This window comes from Sciurus vulgaris (genome assembly GCF_902686455.1).
Source record: "Sciurus vulgaris genome assembly, chromosome: 3".
NCBI classification, from domain to species: domain Eukaryota; kingdom Metazoa; phylum Chordata; class Mammalia; order Rodentia; family Sciuridae; genus Sciurus; species Sciurus vulgaris.
Window position 1 is genome coordinate 37,005,738 of NC_136463.1, and position 22,630 is coordinate 37,028,367.

Genomic DNA, 22,630 nt, shown 5'->3' on the forward strand with positions numbered 1-22,630 from the left:
TTTCTAAATGAAAAGATTCAACTTTATCATATATATTTTTTGCCATATACATGTGAAATTAAAATAAAAGGCGAAACAGTAATAATAAATTTTCCACCCCAAATTAAAAGTTCTTCGACAAAAAATTGCCTAATATACAATATGAAGTTATTCTGTATTTCCCATTTTAATGGTGAATCCACTCAAAATACATTCTCAGAAAAGCAGGGTAGCCTTGTATTATATTAAAGCAATTATCAATATTACTAGTTTTTTCTATTGTAAACAAATGGGATACATGTTGTTTCTCTTTTTGTACATGGAGTAAAGGCATACCATTTGTGTAATCATAAATTTACATAGGGTAATGTTGTTTGATTCATTCTGTTATTTTTTCCCTTCTCCTCCACCCCTCCCACCCCTCTTTTCCCTTTATACAGTTCTTCCTTCCTCCATTCTTGCCCCCCTCCCTAACCCTAACCCTAACCTTAACACTAACCCCTCCCACTCCCCATTATGTGTCATCATCCGCTTATCAGCGAGATCATTCATCCTTATTACTAATTTTTGATAGGAAAAAATAGAATGAAAACATAACCAAGTATTTGAGGTATTAATAAATTAGAAAAGGGGAAATGTGGCACCCATTTAAATTTGTTTCTCAGCATATGTTAAATTTATTTGATATTAACATGTTTAAGAAATAGGAATGATGTTTCTCATTCATGTTAATAGACATTCAGTTCCAAGGTGTAAAATTCTAAGGGCCAGTACAATTTTGATTCTGTATGACCTATCCAGACTGTTTAATCTCTCAGTCATATTACTGATACATGGAATTGATAATATAATACTGATATTAATACCATTTCTGAGTTATGAAGTTCAATTTATCAGAGTGCTTCATAAACTTCCAAAAGCTTTAGAAATGTTCACAGCATCAGAAGGGGATCAATAAATTCCAAACGCTAATATTCTTCAAGGAAACCAAACACTTTTCTAATAAGTACTCTATACACACAAGCTGGCATTCAGCTTAGTACTAATGTGAAGCTAGCTCTCTGACAACAAACTATATAACAAAGAACTATCACCTTGAACTTAACTCAAAATCCCATTTTATCAATAATCTAAAATTTATTTGTAGGCAACACTAACCAAAGGAATTCTATCAAAACATAACTTTAAAACTACAGAATTGTATACCTTGACTGGTGGTGTAGAACATGGAGAAGGAGTCATCACACAGGTTTCTTGACTATTATAAGAAGGGCTATCAGTCAGGTTCAGATAGAGCTCATCTTCATTGGTGAAGTGTCCCTGATTGTCCACTCCTGGAGAGATGCAGATTACTATGGCACTAGTGTTATCTGCCCGGAGCATACGCTGCCTCCAGCGGCCTAGTGCCCGATTCACAAGCATTTTGGCACAAGATTGTCCAGGCTCACCCTATATTAAAAAAAAAAAAAAAAAAGAACAAGAATGTCGACTCACATTTAGTCACCACTAAATCTGTATTAAATTAAAAAATGGGTATTCAATGTGACCTAAGTAAACAAATCTCCCAAATTTTCAAACATTGCCCATAATTCCCATAGTTATATTAATGTAGTACATTTCTAAATTTTTAAAATTAATAATAAAGACCTCATTTCTTTAAAGGAACTCCTACAAACAAAAAATGTTGACCCAACATACAAATTATTAAAGGATACAATAAAAATTCAGAGATAAGGAAATATAAATAGCTCTCTCTAAATATAGATATATAAAGTCAGTGTCATTCCTAAAAGGAAAAAAAGTATTAAAATTAGTTAACGTATAAAGAGAAAATATATACCAATAGAAAGAAAAGAATCTCATGTTATGTAAATAAATATGTCTTGGAATAAAATAGCACCATGTATGAATTCAAAATTTGCTACATTTTGGGCTGGAGACATGGTTCAGTGACACAGCATGCGTCTACCTTGCATGAAATGCTGGGTTTAAGCCCTATCATTGCAAACAACAAACAAAGCAACTGCTAAAACTTTTGGGGCTGGGGATGAGGTTCACTGATACAGCATGTACTTAGTTAGCATGCACCAGGCCCAGGGTTCAATCCCAAACACCAAAAGGAAAAAAAAAAAAAATTTTTTTCCTAAGTTTCAAAGAATAGAAATTAAAATTATGTGTTCCAAAAATAGGGCTAAAGTATCTTAAACTGTATTTGGAAACTTTAAAAATTATATTGTTGTATGTAATGTGATAAAAAAATTAATGAAAATACAAAACTATTAATGCACTATGTAACATACTAGAATGCATATACGATATAAATGTATTAGAGCACTATTAGTAGTATATAAATTTATTTATAATTAACTGTATACAATGTACAGTAACTCATGTGGATGTCTTCTGTCCCTAAAATTTATATATTCAAATGGGATAAAGAATTGGGTTTTCTTCCCATCTTCTTGGGAAAATAGGAAATCATCTTCATTTGGGATTATTTCATCTTGGATGTATTATAGTATTCCTACAACACATTAATGATTGCATATTACAAATAATCTGCTCAGTTACTTTATTTGAACTTTTAATATTGGGGCTGGGGTATAGCTCAGGGAATAGCACTAGTCAAGCATGCACAAGGCCCTGGGCTAGATTACCAACACTGAAAAGGAACACACACACACACACACACACACACACACAAAGTCATCCATCCTTATGATCCAAAGATAAGTCTCACTTTTTCATATACATTTTATACATATACATTTTTTTTACCTCTACCTTCCCCGCCCTTTCTTATACCTTCTTTGCCCAATTCTATAATAAAGATTTCCTAGTGTCATAAAATAAAGGCACTAATCAAATTACAACTTGAGGAGTCTTCTTAGCTTATATTTCTGAAAATATTTATAATACAGGGATTTACCTATTGCTACTGGCATAGTGTTTTAGTAGATATATTTTAAAATTAATTGAATTGATTTTATGGTCACAACCTGTGCATACTTTAATAAAATTCCTTCATGAGTCAATTTATACTTTTTTAGATAACTAACAAAATTTTCCTTTTTCAAACTGATATACATAAGTTGTTTCAATTGTGATTTAAAAAAACAAACAAACTTTTACTCTTTTGGTATTGGGAACTGAACCCAAAGGTGCTTAAAACTGAACTGCATCCCCAGTTCTTTTTATTTTTATTTTTAATTTTTAAACAGGATCTTACTAAGTTGCTGAGGCTGGTCTTGAACTTATAATCTTCCTGCCTCAGTCTCTACAGTAGCTGGGATTAACAGGCATATAGCACCACCACACTTAGCTAGAGATATTTGTTTAAGTCAAGCTATGTCCACTCACTCAAACTTTCTGTGCATTTTTGCTTGTTCTAAGAATATCAAGCATACCTCATCTGTCTTTTTAATCTCCCCCTACCCAATTTTGTGAATCTCTAGATCATTAATTTCTGTTCTTTACTATTTTTATCCTCTATTTGGAGGCTTTACCCCCTGATGGGTTTTTTTTTTATATATATATATATATAGCTTCCTGACTGGATCGCTGAGATCCAAAACATCCTAATTTCAAAGATGTTAAAAAGTGAAAAAAATATGCATCTCAGAATTTAGGAAAGTTAGCATAATCTCTAGTGCATCAATCTATCACATTACCCAAAGAATATCACTTTCCAGACACTAGCTGAGGACTCACTGAAGTATGCTCCTCTCTTTCACTTTTTTCAGTATGCCTGTTTCTCTTCCCAGCAAAGTTTCATGAAAAAATAAATTCACGTAAGCCATTTTCGCTACCTTACCTACATTTTTTCTTCAGCTCACTATAATTCTGCAGATATGGATCCCCTTACATTATGTCCTTTTCAACCATACAGTCTTGCTAAGTGATCTCATATGGTGTCAAAGATCTTCTAAACTATGATTAACTCACAACTTAGTTATTTCCAGGCTTCGCTCTTGAATATGTATAACTGCCTACTGACACTATCTATCTAGATAAACCATCTAGATGGATACCAAGAAGTCAATATGTACCTCCAAGTCAGTATGTCTACTACATATGAACTATACACTTCCTGTCAAATAAAATAATGTGCTGCTTCTTAAAAATATCTCCCCAGGGCCAAAAAGTTGGATGTTAGCACTTTTTTCCTCTTTATAAACCGAAATGCCATCACAATTCTATCACTCATGTATTTCTTCTGCTTTTGTTTTTAACATTGTTGCCTTAGATTAAACTTGCCAATTTTCTTACTTGGAATATAACATTAGCTCCTAAAGAGGAACTCTACTATACCCATTAATAAAAGTTCCATCATACTAGCAACAAACAATATGAAGAAAGCTGGATATCTATTGTATAATTCATAAAAATTCACCTTCTCTTTGGGATCCTTCACTAATCATTGCTACCACCCATTCTTCTTCAATATCAAACTTATACCTGGTTTGATTTCATTAGTGGGCTAGATATTTTTCCTATGCCTCCTAATAGATACGCTCATATCCATTACTGTCTACTCTCTATTTTAGCTTCACTGCAAAAGCAAACTTTCTAAAATCAGCTTTTCAATAACTTTCTACTACCTGATTATAACATTTAACTCTGTAACAGATCAACCAAAACCTTTTTGCCTTATCTCCTTTCATGTCCAAGGCACACCAAGCTACTTGTAAACCCTGAAACCTGTGTCATACTCAAATACCTCTCCTTTTTGACTTTATACATGCTATTTCCCACTCATGGTAAGTTTCTCCCTTGGTCTATTACCTGGAAAATTCACCTCATCATTAAGACTTGTCCAAATATCACTCTCTTCCAGAAATGCAGTCTTCCTGAGTTTCCTTTCTCTCCTTCCCAGTTCTTATAGACTTATTATAATTATTGTTATATGGATGCTTCCTTCAATACTCATTCTGAAAACGTTCTGGCAGACTACAAAACTGGCTTTTGTCCTTGTCATATCATACGAAACATCTCCCAAATTAAAAGAATTCTAAATCCAGACAGGCACAGAAGCACATGCCTATAATTCCAGTTACTCTGGAAGCTGAGATAGAAAGAGCCCAAGTTCAAAGGGGTCAGCTTGGGCAACTTATCCAGATTGTTATCTCAGCAATCCAGTCAGGAAGCTATATAAAAACAAAACAAACCAACAACACCTGAGGAGTAAGCCCAGTGGTACAGCACTGCCTAGCATTTGAGGCCCAGGGTTCAACCCCTAGCACTGCCTATACCACAAATCTGTAATCCATGAGACAAAATAATTTTCATGTCATTTAATCTTCTTTGATATCTGACAATGTAATACACTAGGTCTCAAGGCAATAAAATGAATCAAGACAACTCTAAGCTTAAAAAACTCACAATCTAAACAGATTGATACTTATAAAATGCACAGTACTTTTATTTTAATTCTTTATTTTTATGTGGTGCTGAGGATCAAACACCAGTGCCTCACATGTGCTAGGCAAGGGCGCTACCACTGAGCCACGACCCCAGCCCTACATATTCTATGAGTGGTTTGGTTTAGGCTGTTTTGGTTTGGTTTGGTTTTTTAGGGGGTTGAGTACTAGGGAGTGAAGTCAGGCCTCTGATAAACTATACCCAGGCCCATATATTCTGTCGATAATAAAAATATTCAGTCCTAAAAAATAAGTACTAAAACTATTGAGTAATTTCTCACCATCAAGTATTTTTTATCCTCTTGGTCCTGGCACATTGAGATGGCGTCTTGGGGAGGAATCATATTCCAAAGTCCATCACTCCCCAAGATGATATATCTGTGCTTCTGGGGATCAAGAGTGTGGACACTTGTGTCTGGTTCAGGTGATACCACGAACTCACCACTGAAGAAATCATAGCTCCACAAATCACCTGGGGGAAGAAAGCAGAAGTAGTAAGTAGTATTATTTCCAAGTCAATGGTATCAGATCAACAGATTAAAGGAAAAAAAATCTAAATGTTCACTTCCATAGATACAGAAAAGTGTTTAATAAAATCAGAATCCATTCAAAGCCAGGTGCAATGGAATATGCCTATCAGCCCAGCAGTTCAGGAGGCTGAGACGGAAGGATCAGAAGTTCAAAGGCAGCCTCAGTGAAAGCAAGGCACTAAGCAACTCAATGAGACCCTGTCTCTAGATAAAATACAAAATAGGGCTGGGGATGTGGCTCAGTGGCCAAACACCCCTGAGTTCAATCCCTGGAAACTATCCCCCCAAAAAATCCATTCATAATTAAACACTTGCCAGCAAACCAGGAAAAAGGATACTCCCTTAACTTGATGATGAATATATATCAGAACTCCATAACAGGCAGGCAAGGTGGCACATGCCTGTAACCACAGTAACTTGGGGAGGCTAAGGCATAGGATTGCAAGTTGGAGGCCAGTCTCTATAATCAAGTAAGACCCTATTCCAAAATAAAAAAGAACTGGGGATATAACACATAGTAGAGTACTCCTAGGTTCAATCTCCAGTAGGGAGGGAGGGAGGGAGGGAGGGAGGGAGGGAGGGAGGAAGGAAGGAAGGAAGGAAGGAAGGAAGGAAGGAAGGAAGGAAGGAAGGAAGGAAGGAAGGAAGGAAGGAAGGAAGGAAGGAAAGAAACAAATTTTACCTCAGTAATAGAAGGCTTACTTTGCAAATGGGAGGCCTGGGTTCAATCCCCAGCATCTGGAGCAAACATCTTACTTTTATTTTTTTGGTTCTAGGTATTAAACCCAGGGCACTTTACCACTAAAGCCATAGCAATAATCCTTTCTACTTTTTATTTGAAGACAGTGTCTCACTAAGTTTATTTTGAGACAGGGTTCCAGGCTGGCCTCAAAATTGTGATCTTCTTGCCTCAGCCTCCTTAGTGGCTGGGATTACATGCCCATACCAACATTCTAGGCTCATCTTACTTAAAGGTAGGCTATTGAAAGTATTCCTTTCAAAATGAATAAAAAAGAAAACTAAAACCATGTCTAGTATCATCATTTGTCTTCCAATACTATACTTGAGTTCCTTCTGAGAACAGTAATATGATAAAAATAAGTAATTTGAAAAAGCAATGAGCAACTATTATTTCTATATAATTTCATTTTCACATGGAAAGCCAAAAAGAATTAACTATTATAATCAACAGGAAAATAAAGGTAGTAAGGTTGTTAAATATGGGCCTGATATATAGACATCAACTGTATATGCAATGGTAATGTAAATTTAAATGTAAATTTAAAACAATTCCATTTAAAACATGAAACAAATGTACACACTTGAGAATAAACTTAACAAAAGTTTCAGAAGTAAATAGGTACCAGTAAGAGGTGTTAAAGATGAGAGAGCTCTCTAATTTTTAAAAAATTTGCCATGGTTGGTGGTATACACCTATAATTCCAGAAACTCAGGAAGCTAAGGTAGGAAGATCAAAAGTTTGAGAGCAGCTTCAGCAACTTAGCAAGACCCTGTTTCAAAATAAAAAATAAATAAATAAATAAATAAATAAAACGAAAAGGACTAGGGATATAACTCAGTGGCAGAATGCCCCTGGGTTCAATCCCCAGTATCACCACCCTCTAAATAAAAAAAATTAGAGTTTGTTTTTGTTTTGTGATACCAGGAATTGAACCAAACATTTGCACATGCTAGGCAAACAAACACTCTACCACTGAGCTACATCCCCCGTATTTTAAATTTTGTTTTTATTTTGAGACCATATTACTAAATTGCCCAGGCAAGGCTAGAATTTGGGATTTTCCCACATCGACCTCCTGAGTAGCTAGGGTTACAAGCATGCACCACCAGGCCCAACTTCTCTGATTCATAACAATAACATATATATTGCATTTGGATTGTGTGAACTTAAGTGGATTCATTTATTAATTCTAGTAATTTCCTAGGAAATTATTTGCATTTTTTAATGCAGACAATCTTGTCTTCTCTGGATAAAGATGGTTTGAATTATATGCTGAATCATGAGATTAGGCTTCATATTTTACCTCTAAATACTAATATTTCAGCATGTATCTCCTGAACATGTGGATGTTCTCCTACATAACCATATTTGGGAATTTAATATTGACACTATATTGTATAAGATAAAATCCATGTTTAAATTTCCCAGTTGTTCCAATAATGCATTTTTAATATCCAAGATTTATTTAAGAATCATTTATTACATTTAGTTGCCAAATTCTGTTGTTTTTAACACAGAAAAAGTTCCCTAGATTTTTTCTTTGCTTGTTTTTTTCCTTCATAGAACTGACAGATAAAAAGAGTTCAAGTAAGTTGTATTACAGACTAACCCTTTAATTAGACTCCTCCTGTCCCAAAGCTACGGATGTAGCTCAGTGATAAGAGTACTTACCTAGCATGGCAAGGCTGTTGGACACCCAGCATCATAAGCACACACACACAAAACTTGTTCTTCACCAAAATATGCCATATTTAGCATTTATTGATGATTCTTGCATCATCCACCTTTTTTTTTTTTTCCTTTGCAGTACTGGGGATTGAACCTGGAGATTCTCCACGGAGTTACTCTATCCAGTCTTTTTAAATTTTTTTTTTTTTTATTTTGAGACAGGGTTAAGTCTCACTAAGTTGTTGAGACTGACCTTCAAGCTTACAATTCTCTTACCTTAACCTCCCAAATTGTTGGGATTACAAGCATGCTCCACCATACCCAGCTTACATGGCTTTATCTAAGATCAAATAACTATTAAGGGTCAGAAGTGAGCCTATAAACTAAAAGTTTGGTGTAGGTTTGCTCACCAAAATAGAATCAGAGAATGTCATTTTCATAGGTCCTAAAGGAAGGAGGCTTAGATATTGGCAGACATGGTTGTTGACTGCCAGCTGGTTATTTCCCCTTTTTACTCTACAGAGGGCGCTGAGGGACACCAAAAGAGAGGAGGTCCTGTCCAGATTCCAAAGAACTCTCATTTGCATGTTCCTTGGGCACCTCCAGCCAGCAGTCCACAAGATAACCCAGAAAATTTCTGTACCCCCTCAATCTGTGACTGACTTCCATGGAATTTCCCCAACAACTTTTGCCTCCTTTAATCCATACTCAAAATGCAACAAAATCATTTCTTTAAAACACAAATCTAGCTGGTGTGGGATTGAGTTACGCAATGCCCGTAACTCAGGAGGCTGAGGCAGCAGGATCACAAGTTTGAAGGCAGACTCAGTAATTTAGTGTGGTCCTAAGCAACTTACTGAGAGTTTGCCTCTAAACAAAATATAAAAAGCACTGGGGATGTAGTGCCATGGTAGAGTCCCACAGGGTTTAATTCTCAGTACAAAAAAAAAAGTTAGACATAAGAGTGTTAACCGAGCAACAGCTTCATATACCTTGTTTATATCGTATCTTTATTCCATTAAGAGGCTACATCAAGTGATTGACCTATACCTTTTGGTTTATATAAGTACACTCTGACATTTGTACCACAATAAAATCACTTAATAACACTTTTTTGTGCGTGTGTGTGTATACTGGGGATTGACCCCGGGGCACTTAACCACTGAGCCACATCCCCAGTGCTTTTCATTTTTTATTTTGAGACAGGGTATCACTAAGGTGCTTAGGGTCTTGCCTAGTTGCTGAGGCTGGCTTTGAACTTGTGATCCTCCTACCTCAGCTTCCCAAGTCACTGGAACAGGTGTACACCACCATGCCCCGCCTAAGGACACATTTTGCAGAACATATTCCCATCTTTCAGTGACTATATAATGAAGGATCTAAAATTAGCATTTTCACCTAGACTAGAGAAACACATTAACCAATTTTGTATACGTAAAAGACTGTCATGCAAAAGGCAAAACAAGAACACTGCCCTGTTTTTGTTTTAACACACAAAACCAGGGCTGATATCTGAAAGATTCAGGGAAGCAAACTTTTTTTTTTTTTTTTTAAGTTGTAGATGGACACGATACCTTTATTTTATTTATTTACGTGGTGCTGAGGATCAAACCCAGTGCCCCACGAATGTGAGGCAAGCGCTCTACCACTGAGCCACAACCCCAGTCCAGAGGCAAACTTTTAACTCGTAATAAAATAACAATTATATCAGTTCAGTAATGTAAGTTTGTGTTTTGTTAAGTAAAGATTACTGATGATATTCAAACAAGGATTGAATTACTTGTCTGAATTACTCTAGAGTATCACTGGACTGTGTATGAATATCTGAACCAGAAAAAACAGCTGATTTTCCTGCTACCTCTATACCAGTCCCTCTCAATTTTCTTCTTCTATACAATAACTTATGGGTTTCAAAATTTACTTGAAAAGCTTGACATACACACTCATATAGACAAAATAACTTGACCCATCTACTTTGATTCACCTTACCTAGAGAAAGATCCTGGCCTCAGTTCAATGAGTTCCCTGTTTAAAAACAAACAAACAAAAAACCTCAGCCACATGTGATGGCACATGGCTGTAATACCAGCTACTGGGAGGTTAATGCAGGAGGATCTCAAGTTCAAGGCCAGCCTCAGCAACTTGGTGAGGCCCTATCTCAAAATAGAATTAAAAGGGCTGGGGAGGTAGCTTGGTGGTAAAGCACCTTCCTAGCATGCACAAGGCACTAGGTTCAATCCTGAAAAACAATAAAATGGGGGGAAAAAAAAGCCTTCTGCTATTTATTTATTTGGTACTGGGAATTGAACCCAGGGGCAACTTACCACTGAAATACATCCCCACTCCTTTTTATTTTTACTTTCTGAAATCAAATCTCACTAAGTTGCTTAGGGCCTTGCTAAATTGCTAAGTCTAGTTTCAAACTTGAGATTCTCCTGCCTCAGCCTCCCAAGTCACTGGGATTACAGGAGTGTGCTCTGTACTCAGCCCCTCTGGTCTTTAAGTAATATCAATTCCTTGCCTCTCATGCCCCCTATTTTTTGCTGTTGTTTTGTTTGTTTGTTTCCAGTACTGGGGATTGAACCCAGGGGTGCTTTACCACTGAGCTACATTCCCAGTCCTTTTTTTTTTTTTTTTTTTTTTTTTTTCATTTTTATTTTGACACAGCATCTCACTAAATTCCTAGACTGGCCTAGACTCCTGAGTTCCTGGGATTAGAGGCATGTGCCACCATGCCCAGTCATGCCCCCATTTTCAATGCTCACTGATGATACAAATGGTGGTAGTCAACCAAACTTACCTTCTAACCTGAAATGTAAGCAGCAGCTAATTATCATCTTCTCCCCTTCTTTTTCCTTGCTAACAACTGGAAGATTAATAGTATTACATGCTTATACTATGAATGACCTCAGTAACTTAGCCTTCTAGTTCTGCAAAAAAATCTATAAAATATGTAAAGCACCTAGAGTATTACAAGTGGTTTCTAAATGATATTTCTGCCTCCAATTTGATCTCCCTACAATCTTACTCATACAATAGTCTAAAATGATCCTCAAAAACAAACTGGATCATGTCACTGACCCAGTTCAATAAATAACAATAGTAATAACAACTAACATTTATAGAGTACTTACTGGGTGCCAAGCACAATTCTCAACATTTTACATGTATTACTTCACCCAACAATCACAACAGTATGAGACAAATATCTGCTATAGTTTGAATGTGTCCCCTACAAAACTAATTTTGAAATTTAACTGCCCTATCACTATATGAAGAGGCAGGACCTTTAAGGCAATTAGGCCATGAAAGCTCCACCCTCACTGGTAAGATGGTGCCTCTAAAAAGGTGAGCTTTCCTTCTCTTGCCCTGTCTCTCTCCCTCTCTCTCTCTCTCTCTCCCTCTCACCTTCTTGCTTCCTCCATGTGATGAGGCAGCAAGGTCCTCACAGATGCCAACATCTTGATACCAGACTTGCCAAACTCCAAAACTGTAAGCCATGAACTTCTGTTCATTATAAAGTACCTAGTCTTCTGTCATAGCAATGCAAAATAGACAGAAGACAGTACCAAATTATTAGGTCCCAATTACAAATGAAAAAAGCTATGTCACAAAATCTAAGTAATCTGCCCAGGTTTGCACAATAAATAATAGTACTAAGAATAAAAACTAGGCATTTTGGTTCTAAAGTCCACCTCTTTACCAATATGGTATACTTTCTCTCCTATTTTTCTCTTCTGTGTGTGTGGTACTTGGGATCAAACCCAGGGCTTCATGTATACTAGGCAAATTGCTGAGCTATACCCAAAAGCATTTATTTCTTTTTTTGTTTTTTTTCCCACCTTCTCTCTCTCCAACTCCCCACTTCTTCCTCGCTCTCTATTTCTTCGATGGAAGACACAATATGTTGTCAAGGCTGGCCTCAAGCTTGTGGGCTCAGTTTCCCAAGTAGCTAGAATTACAGGCATGCACCACCACACCCAATTTTTTAAACTTTTATTTTTATTTTTTGCAATACTGGAGGTTGAACCCAGAGGTGCTCTACCACTGAACTATATTCCCAGTCCTTTTAAAATTTTTTTATTTTGAGACACATTTCTTGCTAATTTGCTAAGGGTGATCTCAAACTTGAGATCCTCATGCCTCAGCCTCCTGAATCACTGGGATTATAGACATGTGCCACTATACCTGAATTACAATTTCTTAAAAATATTTTTTTGTTATTAGATTTGATAGTCTAGAATAGAGAATCTGTTCAGCCTACATGGAATCATATGCTCCTCTTCTATATTTTATTAAAAGACACTGAACAGGAGTATTTAAACTAAGACTTCACATAGCACAAGAGATATAATTTCCCAAAAGGAAACCATAGTATTATTTGAAAGGAAGCAAGAATATACCCTGGGTATTCCTTTTTCAATCCAAATGTCCACTAGCCATCTACAGGCCCTGGCAAGAGATGACTCTGCTGTTTTCCTTTGCCCCTTTCCCTCCTTCTGATCTTACTTAAATATCACCTCCTCAACAAATGTTCCTTAATCATCCTTTCTAAAGTAGCTCTCTCCTGGTATCCACTATCCCTCCCATCAATTACTGGCACATCACTTGTTTAATTCCTTTAAGGATGACACCTTTTGGAAAGATTTTCTCATTTGTTTATTATCTATTCCCCCCATTAGGTTATTATTATTATTATTATTATTGTTTATTATTATTCCCCCCTATTAGGTTATAGATTCCATGAAGAATAGGACTACATGCATTTGATCATCAAAGATCAGTAAGAGATTATATATAGTAAGTACAATGATCATTTTACAAGGCAAATCAGGTAATCCCAGTGTCTCAGGAGGCTGAGACTGTAGGATTGAGAATTCAAAGCTAGCCTCAGCAACAGTGAGACACTGTCTCTAAATAAAATACAACATAGGGCGAAGGATGTAGCTCAATGATTGAGTGCCCCTGAGTTCAATCCTCAGTACCAAAACAACAAAATAAATAAATAAAAGGCAAAACAGATGTTATTCCTCAGCTTTTACCCTACAATGCTTCCCACTGCAATTAAATCAGAATGTAAGTTTCTACTATGATATGGCCATGTCCACTTCACCAACTTCAGTCTTTTGACAATTCCTAATACATGTCAAGCTATTTCCCATTTCAGGATCCTTGTCTGAAATGTTCTTCCACAGGTTCTTCACAAGACTAGCTCATTCTTTGTCCTTCAAACCTCAACTAAAACAAGACTTCCTGAAAGTAGCACCCCATTGCACTGGCTAACATAGTTTTTCCCTTCTAAATTATTCTTTGTCATATCACCCTGTTTATTTCTTTCATGATATTTCCTAATCTGTAATTACTTCACTTATAAGCTTAATTTCTTATTGCCTATCTTCTTAATTGCATGGACAGAAAGTATATCTGCATTGTCTTCAAAGCCTATCATAATGCCTAGCACCAAGTTGGTACTCAGATATCTATTAGAAGAAAAAAAGAGGAAAAAGAACAATTTGGTGTTTTCTTAGAGATATTTCCTTTAGAAAAATACCCCCATCTAGCAGAGACAATGTAAGATATTAAAATAGCAATAAGGCTCTAGCCTTCCTTCCAAAGCCAAGTAGACCAGACAAGAACTATTTTTATTTTGTCATGGACAATTTATTTTGCTAGTTAAAGAAGAAAAGAGCCTTGAAGACTCTTAGAAATACTACGGGCTGAAGTAGAAAAGAATATTTTAAAATAGTTTTAAGGATAACATTAAGCCTAGGTATACATGTATGTCTCTCCAAGTATAGATGAAGCAGCAAGACTTTATGACTCATGACTAAAGAACAACTGGCACTGAAATATATACCTTCACCTCTCCTTCACTTAGGTTTTATTTTTTTTAATATGTTTTAGATATTGACAGACCTTTATATTATTCATTTATTTATATGTGGTGCTGAGAATCAAACCCGGTGTTTCGCACATGCTGGGCAAGCGCTCTACCACTAAGTCACAACCCCAGCTCCTCAATTAGACTTTTAAATCATTAATATCATAGAATCTCTATCCTCATAGTCTCCCAACTAAGAGTTTAGCTCTATGTCCTCTTCTATTTTACCATCATATATTATTAAAATCTAACATGATGTCATCAAAAGTAAGACCCACTTACCAAGTGCTCTTGCTACTGCCAAAAAGGGAATCTGGTCAATAACTGTGCTCCTTCTAACAGGTCCATTGTGAGTGAGCCGAGGTCTTTTCCAAACTACACGGTTTACCCCAGACTTGTTCATGACACTAAAAAACAAAGTTCACATGAATTCTCTAAATGATTAAAAAACACCTAAGATAGCTCAACATGTCATATAACTAATAAAATAAGATTATATTATCATAAAACAATGATTTATCTGCTTCAGATACAAATATACATAAGCCAAAACTGCTCTTCAGAGATGAAAAACAAAATAGGATAAGACTACATGAGGAAAATTTGGAAGTGATTGAAATAGACCAGACAAAACCAAAGGGAAATAATGTGGAACAGAAGTGAAAAAATGAATAACATATAAGAAAAATGATACAAAGAAAAAAAAAGGAAAAGAATGAAAACATAAACAAGAGCAACTAAAAAAATAACAAAAAAAGAAATAATGTGAAGAAAAAATTGTAGCTATCATGTCAAAGAAAAATACAAGATGACTTAATGATTCAAATAATTGGGCAGATAAAAAAAAAGTTTCTAGCCAGACACGGTGGCACATACCTGTGATTCAGCAACTTGAGAAGATCAAGCCAGCCTCAGCAACCTAGCAAGGCCCTTCGAAACTTAGTGAGACCATGTCTCAAAATAAAAAATAAAAAACTGAGCTCGGGTTGTGGCTCAGTGGTAAAGCGCTTGCCTAACGTGTGAGGAACTGGAGTCAATTCTCAGCTCCACACAAAATAAAATAATTAATTAAAGTTTTTTAAAAAATGGCAGGGGATGTAGTTCAGTGGTAAAGCTACAGTTTCAATCTTCAAAAAAGAAAGGAAGGAAGGAAGGAAGGGAGGGAGGAAGGGAGGGAGAGAGGGAGGGGGGAGAGAGGGAGGGGGGAGAGAGGGAGAGAGAGAGAGAGAAAGAAAGAAAGATTGATTCTATAAATGGAGGGCTATATGGTGACATGAAGAAATTAAAAAGAAAGGATTATAGATTTCTGAGTATTTGGGATGGGAGAAACAGAACAGAACAGGACTAAGGATGTATCTCAATGGTAGACCACTTGCCTAGCCTACCTGAGGCCCTCAGACTAATCCCTAGCACTATAAAATAAATACAAACAAATAAATAAAGGAGCAGGCCAGGAGATAAGCAGTACCATCTCATCAATCTTCCTATAATGATGGCAATGTTCATTTTGCACAATAATACAGTAGGCACATGTGGCTAGAGAACAATGCAAATAGGACTAAGGTAAATGAGGAAATGATTTTGTAAATTTAATTTTTATTAATTTAAATATAAATTGTCACATGTGGCTACTGGCAATAATTTCAGACATTGCAATAAAGGACTGAAATAAGTACAGAATATCCACAAAATGTGAAAAATGTTAACATAGAATAGAAATTCCAAAAAAGTCACTCATTTACCATCCTTTTTGAGAACTAATTTAATTCTCAGTTCTGAAAGCAACATATAACTATAAAAAGAGTTACAATATCAAGGAAAATCATTTTGTTATTATTCTTTCTTCAGTGCTGATCCTCAGAAAAGAAACTGCAGAGTTAAGTGAATTGGCCATTCACAAGACTCTATGAAACATGAATCAAGACTCTACAGAATTACACTGAGGGGATGTCGATACTCGGCCTTCGTATCATCATAAAGTCCTATAGTTCCTTCCTAAACCTGTTTTCTAAAAGGTAAGTCTTAATACTTAAATTATTTAGTAGCTGCTTCCAATAAGTATTTACTAGAAGCTCTCTTGATACTAAATACTCAAAGATATTATGGTCCCTATAATGGTACTGATTAAACATAAAAATTTTAAATCCAGTATCAAAAAAAAAAGCAATGTTAGAAAAGATGATGCTTTTATTACATTCCCTGCTGTTGTCCTGTATGATTAAAAGGCACATAAAAAGGAACAGCCTGACATGCAGAGAGCTGACTGAGCAGTAACAGAAGGCAGAAAAACAGAGCACTAGCCAATTGGCTAGGTTGGGATAGAGGGAAGTAAGGAAATAACTTATCATACAATGGCTCAATTTTTATAAGACACCTGCTCCCAAATGGCAAAGAGCATTTCTCCAACAGTCCAGATGGTATTTTAGTGATAAAGCAAAAAACAAAAACTCTTTAAAAATGTAATTAAAATAAAAGAAAATGTAATGTTAAAAACTTAAGTTGAAAAGTAAAAACAGCCAAAAATGTTTTTTCAAAAAATTAACAAGAAAGAAGCAGGCCTAAATATTGCAGAACCCAAATATTTCAGGAAATCTATTTATAAATGCAAAGTCCACTTTTCATAAATACCAGCAAAGGTCTCAGATATTAGATTGACCTTCACACTCATAGGATTAAATAAACTAGAGCCTAAAAATTGGCTCACTGATAAAGTATCCCAGCATGACAGCTTCAAGGATACACTGTCTTTAGAAATGACCCTTAAGGACATCACAGATGAGACCATCTAGCTTCTTGAGCTTTATTTACCTCAATTACAAGCATTTCTCATTTAAAGAAAAAAAAAAGACTCTTTAAGATATCCAGAAGTCATTTTCTAGTTCCCCAAATGACAGTGCAATTGTAAGGAAACAAGGCCATATGGTTCCGTCTAGGTTAAGTTTTGTGTGCTACAGGAATTAGTCTTATAATGACCCATGATTATACTTTCCTGGTCCCAAGACAAGTCAAACTCCATACATTTAAGGAACTTGAGGTCTGTGCTTATAAGAAGAAATTCAGCCGAGTCAGGTGGCACACACCTATAATTCCAGCAGTACAGAAGGCTGAGGCAGGAAGATTCCAAGTTCAAGGCCAGCCTCAGCAACTAAACAAGGACACAAGCAACTTAGCAAAATCTAGTCTCAAAACTCAAAAAATGGCTGCGGACGTAGCTCCTGGATCAAGTACTCCTGCTGGGTTCTATCCCTCAAACCAAAAAAAAGAAGAAGAAGGTGATAGTCTATCCAAAGTCTTCTCTACCCATATGCAGTTCATTAAAGGGTCATTCTAGGCCAACCACACACAGCATGCCTGTAATCACAGCAACTTGGGAGGCTGAGGCAGGAGGATCACAAGTTTGAGGTCAGCCTGGTCAACTTAGCAAGACCTTGTCCCAAAACAAAATTTAGAAAAGGAGCTGGGTGAGGTGATGCACACCTGTAATCCAATGACTCAGGAGGCTAGGGATACAGCTCAGTGGTAAAGCACCCTGGATTCTATACACAATAATGAAAAGTACACATCAACCTCGGTAATAAAAATTTTGATCTGTTCTGGAGTCTACCAGAAAGAAAGTGTCTAATATAGAAAAAGATCTCCCAGTCAGGCATGGTGGCACATGCCTATAATCCCAGCAGCTCAGGAAGCCGAGGCAGGAGGATCACATGTTGAAGGTCAGCCTCAGCAACTTAGTTAGGCTCTAAGCAACTTGGTGAGACCTTATCTCAAAATAAAAAAATAACAAGAGCTAGAGATTGAGATCAGGGATTGAGCACCCCTGGGTTTAATTCCCTGGTACAAAAAAAAAGAAAAACACCAAACAAACAAATGGAAGGGAGATCAGTAGAGGAAAGGGACTCGGGAAGAGGGAGAATGGAAGGGAAAGGGGAAATACTGGAGAATGATATTGGTCAAATTATATTGTGATATTGTGCACATATATAGATATGTAACAAATCTCGCCATTTTGTACTAATATAATGCACCAATCTAAAAAATGGTAAAAAAAACTACCACTTAATGAATTTTGGAATAATATCAAAGAATACACAGAGAAGATATTAAAAGACACCTCCCCTTTCAAACTGTATATCTATGTAAAGTACTTCAGGTATTGCAAACAAAATAACATATCATGACAGGATGAATACAGAAGATAAGAGACTCTGTCACCTATTAAGCCAAACACTGCAAAAAAATTTAAAACAATGCCATTTCTTTCACTAAAAACTTGTTTTATCTCACTGTATGTAAGGTACAAAACCAAAAGGCACCAACAGAAGAGATTAATTTTTTTAAAAAATCCTTAGGAACATCAACAAAAGACAAATTTGGAAACAATATTTGACACATCACATGTAGTAGATTAATTGTTCTTTTTGTCCAGATTCTGAGAGTCATGCTGATCAACTTTTAAGTGAAAGATTTCCAATAAATCCTTGTATGTATTGTTACTTAAGGCCTACTGATATATTTCCATTTTGGAGTCATTATTACAAACAAAAAAGTCAATTCCAAATAATAAGATAAATGAGTTCACATGGAATTTTGCATGAGGCAATCTAAAAAATAACCTAAAATTCTAAGTAACTGACTTCATTGAAAGGGAGAAACAGGTAAACAAAACCAAGAGAGAAAAACCAAAACAGCAGAATAATTACCTGCCACCAAGTCCTTCAATTCGTTCTCTTTCCTTGGGAAGTTCCGGCTTATGGTCTTGTGTCACCTCCACAGCTCTGATAAAATCATCCTTTGGGTCATCCTGAATTCCAAGGACCACCCCAGAATCACCTACATGAGCTACATACATCTTCATGCCCCGTATGATGACCACACTGGCAGTTGTCCCTGATGTGCTAGGAAGACCTGTCATAGTCTTTGGCCATTCTGCTGTAAGAAGGGGGAAAAAATAATTATTCTTCTGGGTATAAACATGAATATATTGTCAGAATATAAATGGCAACATATAGTGAATTAGCATTTTAACATTTGAATTAGCGTAGGAAAAAATGTAAGAAAAGTATTTTGAAAGTTAACTGATAGACTGATTAAAAAATTTTATAAACAATGTAACTATAATTAAAAGTCAAATCAACCCTAGAACAAATACATTATAGAACAGACTTACTATTTCCATTTAATTCTTAGTCCTAACTACATTAAGAGAAAAGGATATATTAAGTTTTGTTTTTTATAATGTTGGAGACTAATCCAGAGTTTTGTACATGCTAGGCAAATGCTTTACCACTAAGCTATGCCACAGCTCTGGTAACAGTTTTGATACCATTAAGCCAGTCACTTAGCATCTGTTTATTAATCTTGAAAGGCCCCCCACCAAAAAAAAAAAAAACTCCTTGATTTATTTTTTAAGCATTTTATTTATTTATTTAATTTATTTATTTATTTATTTATTCTTAGATGTTGACAGACTTTTATTTTATTCATTCATTTTTATGTGGTGCTGAGAATTGAACCCAGTGCCTCACACATGTGAGGCAAATGCTCTACCACTGTGCCACAACCCCAGTCTCTCGATTTATTTTTGAAATAATTATTTTGAATATTCAAAACCTCTCAAGTAACATTTATTCTTCATTCACTACGTAAGAGGTTCTGTACTAAAAGATTTACATGTATTATCTCAAGTAATACTTGTAACAAACCTATGAGACATAAAATTATTCTCATTCTTTCCATCTTGCAGATGCAGAAACCAAGACTTTGGTCAGAAAACTTGCTTGAGATCAGTCAAACATTGAGTAGCAAAAGTCCCATATATGTAATTTCCAACCTATACTGTCTGACATTCTCAACTCTGAAATATTTTGTAATACTGAATGACAACTTATACTTCATGATGGCAGAATGAGTCCAAACACACATATTCTCTACACCAAAATCCTGCTAAGGACAGAATGTAAGAAAAAATCCACAGTAGTTGTAAGATATAGGGAAAGGTCATAAGCAAATACAAGTGATTCCTGTAAATTTAAACAAACCTGTATTATGTTAAGGAATAAAACAGAATGCAGTCTTGTAATCAAATACAGGCAAGAACAGCCAGTAAAAAAAGGAACAAACTTTTTTCCCCTGTCAATGAGTCCCAGTAAAGTTTTTAAATGCTGAAAATAAGAATGGGTGGTAAAGAGGTTGGTGGATTAATATTATACCTGCTATACCCCTAGCCATTTTTATTTTATTTTGAGACAAAGCTTACTAAAGTTGCCCAGACTAGTCTCAAATTTGAAATCTCCCAGTCTCCCAAGTATCTGGGATTGCAGGTGTACAAGACCATGTCTGACTTTCTTTCTTTTTCAATGTTATATACTCTGAAAATAAACCTTCTGAACCATGAAGTAACTTGACTGAAATTATCCTACAGAATGTACTGTCACTTACAGAAGGGAACTACTTAGACTATATGAAATAGTGAACTACATAGACTACATGAAATAGTGACATTTACAATTGCTCAGGGAAACCAGAACAGCTAATATTGAACAAACTAGAAATTTGTTTATACACATACACACATGTACATTGTTTTTGTGTATTATATAAGACAATTTCATTATTTTTCATGTGGATATCTAGTTTCTCAAATGCTATTTATTAAAGAGACTATCCTTTCCTCATTTGGAACTCTTGTCAAAGATTAGTTAATGATATATGCATGGGTTTATTTCTGGACTTTCTATTCTGTTCCATTGGTTTATGTCAGTATCATAAGGTTTTGATCAATAAGTCTGTAATATAGTTCAAATTTGGAAGTGGGATGCTTCTAATTTTATTCTTTCTTAAGATTGTTTTGGCTATTTAGGGCCTTCTGTGGTTCCATATGAATTTTAAGGTTTTTTTTTTTCTATTTTTTATGGAAAATGCCAATGGAATTTTGATAGGGATTCCACTGAATCCGTAGAACACTTTGGGTACTAATGTTCTTGCAATTCTTGAACATGGAGTTATCTTTCCATTTATTTGCATCTTCAGTTTGTTTCGTTAATTTCTTATTTTTGTGTGTGCGCTGCTGGGGATGTAACCCAGGGCCTCCAGCATGCTAGGCAAGTGCTATACCACTGGTCTATACCCCGAGAGTCCTAGAAATGCAAATATTTTTATTTGTTGATTTTGTTTCCCGCAACTTTAGTGAATATGTAAGGTGTTTTTTGTGGAGTCTTAGAATTTTTTCTACATATGATCATGCCATCTGCAGTTTTACTTTTTTCCTTTTTTGGTACCAGGGAATGAACCCAGGGGCACTTCACTACTGAGCCACATTCCCAGCCCTTTTTATTTTTTATTTTGAAACAGGGCCTCGCTAAGTTGCTGAGGCTGGCCTTGAACTTGTAATCAGTCTCCATGTCACTGGAATTCCAGGTGTGCACCAAATATACTCAAAGTTAAAATTGATGTTAACTGGATTTGTCATGTGGCCTGTGTTATGTTGAGGTACATTCCTTTCATACCTAATTTGATAAAAACACTTATTATGAAAGAATGTTAAATTTTGTCAAACGCTTTTTCTACATCTATTGAGGTGATCATGTGATTTTTTTATTGTTCTAAAGTGATATGCCGAATTATTGGTTTACATATGCTGAACCAGTCTTGCATTCCGAGGATAAATTCCATTTGATCATGGTGTATGATTTGTTTCTATAAAATAATATATAACAGCAAGAACTAGTATTTCTAACACTGTGTGTGGTGCCATTGTAAGTGGTTTTCATGTGTTAACTCATTTATTCCTATAAAAAATATCTGATAATTGATTATTTACACACACACATAAAGCTTTTAAGTGATACCTATTATCTAAGCAACCTACAAAACAGAAAAACATTGGCAAAGCATGTATTTGATAAAGAAATAATACAAAATATACAGAAACTCATACAACTCAATTGAGAAAACAAAAACAAAGAAAGAAAAAAAGCCAATTTAAAAATGGGAAAAGGAGTCAGGACACCTGTAGTCCCGGCAGCTCAAGAGGCTGAGGCAGGAGGATCACAAATTCAAAGTCAGTCTCAGCAATTTAGCAAGGCCCTAAGCAACTCAATTAAATCCTATCTCTAATAATAAAAATACAAAAAAAAAAAAAAAAAAAAAAAAAAAAAGCTGCGGGTGTTGCTCAGTGGTTAAGTGCCCCTGGGTTCCACCCCTGTTAACAAACAAAACAAAAAAGGGAAAAGGAGTCTAGTGATATGGCAGATGCCTGTAATCCTAGGTACTCGGGAAGCTAAGGCAGGAGGATCTCAAGTTCAAGGCAAGCCTGGGCACCTTAGTAAGAGCCTGTCATAAAATAAACATGATTAAAAAAAAAAAAGGTAGATACATAAAATAAAATAGGACTGAGGATGTAGTTCAGTAG

At 35.7% G+C, this 22,630-nt stretch overlaps 1 protein-coding gene across 2 annotated transcripts in view; it reads right to left on the reverse strand.

Annotated features, from left to right (window-relative positions):
- The window catches only part of PPM1D (protein phosphatase, Mg2+/Mn2+ dependent 1D), a 45,586-nt gene that overhangs the window by 8,901 nt on the left and 14,055 nt on the right, over positions 1-22,630 (reverse strand). Inside the window, exons 2-5 of one of the 2 annotated variants that reach the window (XM_079131400.1) lie at positions 18,921-19,149; positions 14,503-14,627; positions 5,681-5,871; positions 1,186-1,428 (exon numbers count right to left, since the gene is read on the reverse strand). In XM_079131400.1, coding sequence (XP_078987526.1) covers positions 1,186-1,428; positions 5,681-5,871; positions 14,503-14,627; positions 18,921-19,149 — 788 coding nt within the window. The remainder of the gene's footprint in view (positions 1-1,185; positions 1,429-5,680; positions 5,872-14,502; positions 14,628-18,920; positions 19,150-22,630) is intronic. The other variant, XM_079131401.1, reaches the window with a different exon arrangement.